The following is a 9402-nucleotide window of genomic DNA, read 5'->3' as shown; positions in this document are numbered from 1 at the left end:
CCATAAGAAAAGCCTCTAAGAAAAAGGGGTAGGAATACAGAGAGAGCCAGACTGTAAGACAGCATGAGGCTGAGTATTGTTTCTGCTTTCTCTTGCTGTTCATGAAGACAAAGGGACTGAAGACACAGAAGTGACCTGCTTCACGAACAGTAACAAAGGCAGCAACTCTGAAGTTCAGTCCCTCAGCTCCTTCCAGTCAGACTCAGGAGATGACAATGGTAAGCACTTTCCCGCTGGGGACAGCAAATGAGGAGAAGGGGACACCACTGTATTGTTTCTTGTCCTGGTCCTTGTCCTTCTCGTTAGCCTTTGTTTCACCCATTGTTGGAAGTCCTTGACAGAAGACCCAATAAGGCACTGGTCAGAGCAGGATCTACATGGTGTGGTATGTGGATGACAACCCCCTCTACCCATGAGTTCTCTTTGACATAGTTGATGACAGAATTGCTTCTTCACCATTGACAGTTCACAGCAAACAGGATACTATATTCCCTTTTTGTGATGGGCGGGCTCCTCACCTCTCTGTTCTACATTCAGCCACCACCTTGCTAGACATTAGTATGGAGACAGAGCGGCTTCTTTGTAGAGCTGGTGATATCTTTGTTCCATTGAATTTCCTGTCTCATCATTTGGGGTCATGGAATTTTGAGGAACTGATTAAAAACTATGACCCAGCTCCTTAGAAAAATGCCTGTCTGCCCAGAATGCTGTACCCGAGTCCTTGCAGCTCCCAGAAGGCTTTGATAATTCCAAGTTGGCACCTCCAGCTCCCATGAACCCATGTTGTTGGAGAAAGGCCTGGGAGAACAGCTGTGGAGAACGAGCTGGGAAGGAAGAAGCAAGTCAAACTAGCAAATATGTGTCATGTTGTGCTAAAGCAAGAGTCACTTCAAATGATCATCCAGGGGCATGCAGCCCCACCTGAACCAACACCTTTGGCTGCCCCCCCCATTTACCAGCAATCAACAAGGAAATTTAATACTTGATAATGTAATTTTCAACACATAAACCTTGTGAATCCACTGTGTGCCAAGTCCTGGGCTCAATGGTTTGAACAAAGAGAAGCAGAATAGCCGAGCTTCTGGGCACACACAGGGAAAGTGACCACAATTTGCTTTCTCATACATATCTCTCCTATATGTTCACCCAACACTAGCCACCCCTGAAGAATTTTCAGTGCAGGGGCTAGGAGGATGCTCCCTTAGTAAGAGCATACTTGATCTGTACACAAGAACCTGAGTTAGAATCCCCAGCACCTACATAAAATCTCATGCAGGTGGTATATTTTTAATCTGAGCATTAGGGGTAAGAGATAGGCTGGCCAGCTGAGCCAACATGCCAGCCTTCCTCTTCACTGATAGACCCTGTCTCAAGGTAAGAAAGCTTACAATGGAAAGAGAAAAACACTTAGGCATCCTGCTCTGCTCTCCACATGTGACTGCGCAGGCCCTTGAACGTGCAAACATGCATTACCACACACATACACTTGAGAGTGCATGCATTAATACACACACACACACACACACTAGTGTACCTATCTGGCAGAATAACAAACCATGTAACTGCATTTCTTTTGGCAATTTTCAAACACAAGCCTCTGCCCCAGGTGTGTTTGCTTTGATGCATCCTCTTTCCTTCATATCCAGCAAGAAGAAAAGCTACAGAAACTTTGCATGTTATGTTAAACATTAAGAACTTATAGATTCAAACACCAGGCACCAGCACCAGCCATAATGTCTGGCCAATGGCTCTCAAAGGCTCTATAACTCACACACTTACCCCTTCATGATCAGCATCTGGGCAGACAGCACTAGGCCCTTTCATCTGAAGTCATGAATATCTAAGAAAACTCGATAGACCAGAGGTCTCCTTCACATAGCTGAAGAGGAGCCCATATCACAGCAGGAGATGAGCTTGCAGTTGATCTGGACCATCCACGACATGTGTGAGGCCATTAGACTCATATCAGTTCAAATATTGCCTACATCATTGACATTGGATTCAGAGCACTTGCCATGCAACAAGTAATCTCCCCAGGAAAGTGAAACCTTCCTCTGAGGGCCTCTATGACCACTGATGAGAATTGTCCCTGAGCTCCCTGAGCCACCATCTTCCTGGTGACAGGTGCTAGGTTATGAAGAACTAACTCAGAGATCTTTGACCACCATGTTCTTTAGGAGCACTGCCTCCCATCCTTCTACTATTTTCCTTCTGTTCCAACAATCCTAGGTGCCCATGTATAAGCATCCTCTTGAGGCCTGCCCTGAGGGCCAGACTTTGGGAAGGCTATGGGGGGTTGAGTGTAAAGTCTTAATTATTGTTGTTATTACTTGTTAATCTGTGTTTGAAATATGTAACTAACCAGGACCTGTCCTCCCCCTCCCTCCTGTCTCCTTTTCCTGCCAAAAGCATCCATAGTGACTGTCATTCAACTTGTCAACAATGTAGTTGACTCTATAGAGAATGAAGGTATTTACAGTTTGTTTGTTTGTTTGTTTTTTTATTTCTGTTTGTTTGTTAGTTTCTTCTATCATAGCATGTCCGTGTCTTTCTGGAAAGTTTGCTCCTGTGGTACTTTATCTGGGGCTGAAAGTGCAAGATAATGGTGGTTTTAAATAAGATAATAACAGGGCTGGGGATTGAGCTCGGTGATAGACGCCTTGTCTACCTAGCCCAAGGCTCGAGATTTCGTCTCCAGCACAGGAAAAAAAAAAAAAAATCAAGTAAAATGCCAGATGTATTTCTGTGGATTGCAATAAACTTAACAATTATGAAAGAAAACCTAGTTCAAATTTATTTAAATATCTATGTTCTTTTATCAAATCTCTTCAGAGTAAAGAATATTCATTTGCAATCCAGGTTAATCAGCTAATATTACATTCATTCTCGTATTTGTTGAATATCTTCTGTGAGCTGTAGAAACTTACAAAATCATCAAAAATGGCCATGTTTTGAGGCTTAATTTATATCAGGTAATTTTGCTAGTGCTTTAATAAAATTATAGCAAAATACAGGTGGAATTTGCGTATTACTTTCCTAAATAGCAGCAAGGGGAGACTTTTTTAAAACTCTAAACTTAGGGTTAGGCCTTGGGTTTTGGGGAGTAGTTTTAAAGCTTCTGAAATATCTGTTTTCCCTCTTCCCATGCCTGAATGGCCAGACTCACATTTCTCTTTGTGTTTGAACAGTGTCTGTTATGGACCAAGGACAAAATTACAACCGAGGTGACTGTGCCACCCACCCAGGATAACAATTCACTTCTGTGGTTCCCACTGCTCTACTACTCTCACCATGCCCCTCCCTCCAGCCCCTCCCAGTCTCCCCATCTGAGTTTTGCATGTCCCAGGTGTCTTGTATGCTCAGCTCAACATGCATTCATTCCCCAGCCCCATACCCTGTGTGTGGAACTCACCCATTTACCTGCAAAGCACCTTGCTTCTGGCAATTCACAGTATGTCCATGCATCTCTCTGCCAGCATGCTGCCAGCTCAGCCTTGTGCACAGCATGTGGATGGGAAATAGGGGTAGGGATGGATATTGACGATTTTAAGTTTGTGTCCACCAGCATGCCTTTGGGGGCCACAGCTCTGTGCCTAGTGAGTATGAGTCTGTACCAGCCAGGCCAGAGCATGGTTGGCTCTAGTGGGCCATTGTAGAGACCTAGCACATGATGTTGGCTTTTAGGGTCTTCTGGTCTTTAGTAATGCATGGCAGGCTCATACCTGCTCTTCATTCATCTTTGCCCCCCTCCCAGTCTAGAGGAAGTTAATCATCTTGATTTTCCCCTTACAGCCTATCACTGGGACACCTCTGATTGGATGCCTGGGGCACGGCTGTCAGATATTGAGGAAATGCCGAACTATGAGAGTCAAGATGGAGGGGCAGCACACCAGGGTAGCACACGAGAGCTGGAGAGTGACTACTACCTAGGTGGATATGACATTGATAGTGAATACCCACCACCTCATGAAGAAGAGTTCCTGAGTCAGGATCAGCTACCCCCTCCATTGCCTGAGGACTTCCCTGACCAGTATGAGGCCCTGCCTCCAGCCCAGCCCACCTCACTCACTGGCACCATGAGCCCAGACTGCAGGAGAAGGCCCCGATTTCACCCCAGTCAGTACCTCCCTCCTCACCCACTCCCCAGTGAAACGGATTTGGGGGGCCCATCCTCCAGCTGTGATTTTAGTACTTTTGCAGTAAACATGAACCAGGGCACAGAGGTCATGGCCCCCACAGACAGTGTGTCTCTGTCCTTGCACAATTCCAGAGGCACCTCATCTTCAGATATGTCAGCCCGCTGTGGCTTTGATGATTCTGAGGTAGCCATGAGTGACTATGAGAGTGCAGGCAAGCTCAGCCTCACCAACCTTCACATTCCCTTTGTGGAAACGCAGCACCAGACCCAGGTGTAGAGGACACCCATAGGCGCTGGGCCCTGACTATTAAAGCATGGAAGAAAATAATCTGCACTTGTGTTGGATGGAGAGAAGTCTGTGGAAATGTGGATTTTCTATGAGGAACACCTTCGCAAGTCTTTCTGTCACAAGCAAGCTTAACTCCCAGAGTGACAAGGAGAGGCTCAGAATTGTTTTAGGGGGAGAGGGGAGTGGACAATCCTTGTTGTGGGTGTTTGTGGCTTGGAATGCAAAGGAGAAAAAGTTAGTTTACTAGGTTAAATGGGAGATGGTGAATGGCTCTGTGCATTTTTGTGACCCAGAAAGTATGAAACCAGAGTTCCTTACAGTATTTACCACCAGAGGGGCATCGTTGCATGTGATTTGGAGCCAAGGAAGTGAGAATAGTAGAGATGTCTGTCAGAAAAGTTAGTGTTCTAGATGAAAGAAAAGTGAGCGCTAAACACGGAGGGTGGGTGGAAGCCTCTGAAACCAATGCTGTTGTTTAAAGGAGCTGCCTAATTTTCAGCTATAAAATTAGGTTTGAGTAACATGCTCAGTGTGCTCAGATTTTTTTTCTTGTTTGTGTTAAGCATCCAATATAATATTGTTGAGTTTTGTGATCTCTGAGAGAGTTACCACGAAAGAGCAATAAGAGGCTGACCGGGGGTGGGTTGTGGGAGGTTAATGTTCAAATGTTAGAAAAACTGTAACAATCTTGTTTTTGTATTTTCTGTCAAATATTCCTGGCCATATCTATGGTTCTAACATTGCTGCCGAAACTGGGCCCTGTTGGTATATTTGAAAGTGTAAGCAGAATTCACAATTCAGAGGAAAGGGTTTGTGATACAGTCGAAGGTTTCAGCCTAGGTAATCACAATTCTCTACACCACAGGTGAAAGTTGTGAGTGTTATTCTAAACTGGTAATGATATCATTATAAATACTCTTAGGTTTTTAAGAAGAAAGTAGGTAATGACTATGTATACATTAAAATGTGTGTGTGAGTGTGTGTATGTGTGTATGCATGTGTGTGTGAGGAGGACCTAGGTCTCACTCTGAGTGTGCACTCACTACAGCTGCTCTTGAGGAAAGCTGCCCCAAAGGGTTTAGGATTCAGTGTTGGGAATCTTGAGGTAAGCAAATGCTGCTCACCTTCGATGTCTCTGATCTTTAGTGTTACAGGAACACCAAATGCCATATCTTACTCCAATTCAGTTAACCTTATTTTAGTACTGCCATTTATATTAACTTAAAGCAAGTACTGTGATTTTTTTAAAGACAGTGTTTTATAATTTTCAGAACTACTATTTGAAACTGTGTAACATTTGATTACAAGCTAGGGTTTCCCTCCCATCTAACAGGTGGGCTCAGGCCATCACTTTCCCAAAACAGAATGCCCTTGCCTCTAAAAATACAAAAGCCCAACATCCTAAAGTTAGGGTTAGCACTGGAGTTGACTTCCTCTCTTCCTTTGATCAGCCTTGGCCACTGCCTTTGCAGTGACCATGGGAAATGAATGCATATTTGCACATCTGCCTCATGAGCAAATCTCTGTGTGGATGGTTCCTAGTGACGCCAGCATTGGTGTGTGAAGGGAGCTGTCTGAGATCTGCCCCAGTCATCTCCTCAATCGTCTCTAATCCTCTTACTTCTTTGTAGGAGTCAGTGTTTCTGAACATCTGTCATTAAGAAAAAAAAATCCCTTTCATTCCCAAACACTCTGAGTTAGTAGGTACACTTGTCGGGTCTCTCTGCGCTTCTCTTCCATTCTCTTGGTTAGACTCTCCATGGAGGCATTATCCACACTGTGGTTTTGAAATAAATGAATTTCACTAAGGCTGCTTTCAAGAATCAAGTCTTTAGTATTTTTCTTATGTAAGAAGCACATTTGCAAGAATCACAAAGAAAATGACAAACTAATGGTCCAGAGTTGAATCACTGCTGTGCTTTTAATAACACAACAGCATAAAACCATCAAAGTAAAACCAACAATTCATTTCTTGCCCCCAGGAAATATGAGATGAGATTCATGCCAATGAGTCACCAGTGCTTAGCCAGCATCTCTTCCAGAGAAAATGCCTGGCTGACCCTATAATGAAGGCATAAATAGAGCTATCTGCAGGCAGTGGTGCAGGCACTGAAGAAATCCCTGCCCAATCTCTCCTCTGACCTACATAAAATACTTCTTTCTTTAGGACACCTTCCTACTAAATTTCAGCAGAATAGCTCTGCAGAATTTCCAGATGAGCACTGAATCTATTGGATTACTTATCTGTAAATGTATGAAATCGATTCTCTTTTTCAAAAATTAGATTCTCTTACAGATTAGAAAATGAAATGCAGTGAATTCTACATGCAACCAGGAGAAGTGGCCACAGTTCTTAAGAACTGCATCCCTAAGCTTTCCTGGTCTGGGTCCCAATTTTATAAGAGAGGAAATATGCCCAGAGAGAGGAAGACACTTGCCCAAACTCACACAGAAGCTAACTCATTGACAAAAACTATCGCCTGTCCTTAGACACTGTTCCTCATCCATAACATTGCGCACTGCTAAGCTGCCCTGAGCTGGTAGCTGCTTCCTTCTGCTGAACCTCTCACTTCCCACTTTCCTTCATTGAAATATGCAAGAAAACAAAACAAATAAAGACCATTTCTCTGATGACTCTGGTAGGCTCAGAGATATGGACATTCATCAGAATGCTGCTTTTGCCAAATGAATGTTTCTAGAATAGGGGTGGAGCAAGCACAGAACAGTCTTCAGACTACAGTCGTCAATAGTGGTGAAACTGGTGGTGTGTAACACCCCTACCCAGTGTGTTTGACGGTTTTAATGTTGTTGTTTTCTCCTCATGAGCTCTGCCTACCGGCTGTTCTTGTCCTATCCACTATGATGGAAACTTAGGCAATTTGTGAGTGTCTTTGTATCTGTTGGAGGAAGTATCACATATGTGCTGGTCAGGCTGAGTGGAGCTCTTGGTCTTTGTCACCCTCTAAGCAGGAGCTACAAGACTGTTAAGGATAGACAGCATGCTGCATTTATTCCCTTCTTCTGAGAGTATTTTGCTGCTGAGCCTCATCCCATGCCTGCTTTCTGTGTACCCCTATCCTGCCCACTCACACAATGCAATGGGAAAGTCATAGCAATAGATGTAGGTCAAGGCCATAATCTTAGGATTCAAACTGTTGGAGTCACAGGAAGGCCTGGGTAGACTAGAAATCACTATCCCGGAAGAAAAAGGGAGTCCATGTCCTGTTGGCCTTTATCTGCTGACTGCCTAGCCACTGAGCTGTATTGCTTTGCTGAAGCTGGAAAAGCCGATGCACAAACAAAGAGAAAGATGACTAGAATAAATGCTTAAAGACCCAGAAAACACCTTTAGATGAAATAATTCAGTATGCTCTAGTGTTTGTGTTGTGTGGGTTGCCTGCCTTTCTCAGTGCTGCACACACTAGTCATGTGGTTAGATTTGGATATTCTGGGCTTTGTGGGACATGGGACTTCCAAGGGGTATTTCTTCAGTGCCATCTTTCTGTGTGGTTTGTGAGGAGCTAGTGTGTGTTCTTGTTAGTGTGTGTCTTGCAACCTTCAGCTGCACATCACTGATTCAGACCCACCTCTTTGAGCTTCCAGTTGTGTGTCGCAAGGGGTTTAAAGTAGCCATGCACGGGTTTGACATCAGTGAACATTTAGCCAGCTGGCTAAGACAGGAAAAGAAGAAGGTATTTCTTTCCTTATGTAATAATGAAAAGCAATAATTACGTATGTAACAATACACAAAGGCCATAATTAGTCTCTTCCAGTGTTCAGGATGCGCTAGAGAATTCTGTAGTCATTTGGAGTATGTTGGACCCATTATTATGTCCTAGAGCACCCTTCAGTAAACAAATACCTGAGTTGCTCCTATTTAACAATTTTATAGCCCATACTACTGCATTTCGGGAGTGACAGATGTGTCTGGAAATGGGGAGGGTTCTTGCAAAGCACTGTACCAGAGACCATGTTGTACATTTGTCTGTTATAAACAGGCTGGTTTGTAAAAGATGTATGTTTTTGGTGTTTAAAATGTTTATAAAATTGTATATAGGTGGTTTCAATTTTCCATGCGTTTGTAGATACAGTATTTGATGCCTATCCGGATGCTTTAATTTGGAGGGTCGAATAGAATTCTTAGTCATCCACGTTGTTGTTCTTCAAACTTTTGGGGTACACCCACAAGAAACAGGACTTTAGATTTGAAAACAATGGTTTTTATTCATTTTGAAATGTATTGTGTCTTTCCTTTGCTTCCATAGTTTTCATCTAACTCCATTTTCAAAAGAAGAAAAGTGTTTCTATTGAATTCTTTTTAAGAATGAGTTTTGCCCAGTTTTTAAGGACTCCACCTTCATGCCATTTCCTAGTCAGAGGGAGCTGTCATTTCTTCACACACATGCACACTCACCTTGCCTCACACACACACATCACAAGCAAACTTATGCAAAGGGGAAAGTGAATACTACATCATTGAATCTGTCCCTTATATAAATGCATTATTTCTACAGATATTGCTGTTGGCAGTATTCAGTCTTGTGTTCTTTTCTTAAAAAAAAGAAAGAAAGAAAGAAAAAAGAAAACATAAAAGAAATGGAATAAAAACAAAATGAAATAAAAAGACACAAAAATTTTAGCCAAAAACTAAAACAAGGGGCGGGGGCGGGAACCAACAGTATACAGGTTTGTAACTGCCAAATTTGATCATGAAAACAAGTTTTCAAGTAAAAGGAAAAAATATTATGAAACTCTAGTGTGTTGGCTTTTTTTAAGTGTCTTTTTTTTTGCATTCTCTGGCATGTCATTTGGGAGCAAGTACGGTTATAGGCAGAACCATCTAGCACTATCTATATCTCACAGAGGGTCTCTGGTCTGAAGTAGGTGGTCTGGGGGCTGGGGAGCTGTTGTATTTCATCATGTTTTTAAATGATGTTCTGATGTCCATATAGTAAAATCTTGTGTAACGTCTTGT

At 43.0% G+C, this 9402-nt stretch overlaps 1 protein-coding gene across 9 annotated transcripts in view; it reads left to right on the top strand.

Annotated features, from left to right (window-relative positions):
* Positions 1–9178, top strand: part of Fat3 (FAT atypical cadherin 3) — a 591431-nt gene extending 582253 nt beyond the window's left edge. For 5 of the 9 annotated variants that reach the window (XM_031346174.1, XM_031346176.1, XM_031346178.1 and 2 more), the window contains 4 exons: positions 108–218; positions 2410–2469; positions 3189–3224; positions 3793–9178. In XM_031346174.1, coding sequence (XP_031202034.1) covers positions 108–218; positions 2410–2469; positions 3189–3224; positions 3793–4415 — 830 coding nt within the window. In that variant the 3' untranslated portion in view covers positions 4416–9178. The remainder of the gene's footprint in view (positions 1–107; positions 219–2409; positions 2470–3188; positions 3225–3792) is intronic. The other 4 variants (XM_031346182.1, XM_031346181.1, XM_031346179.1 and 1 more) reach the window with 2 other exon arrangements.
* Positions 9179–9402: the final 224 nt, after the last annotated feature.

Source organism: Mastomys coucha, unplaced genomic scaffold, assembly GCF_008632895.1.
Source record: "Mastomys coucha isolate ucsf_1 unplaced genomic scaffold, UCSF_Mcou_1 pScaffold23, whole genome shotgun sequence".
Classification (NCBI taxonomy): domain Eukaryota; kingdom Metazoa; phylum Chordata; class Mammalia; order Rodentia; family Muridae; genus Mastomys; species Mastomys coucha.
This window is presented reverse-complemented; position numbering and strand designations above follow the sequence as displayed.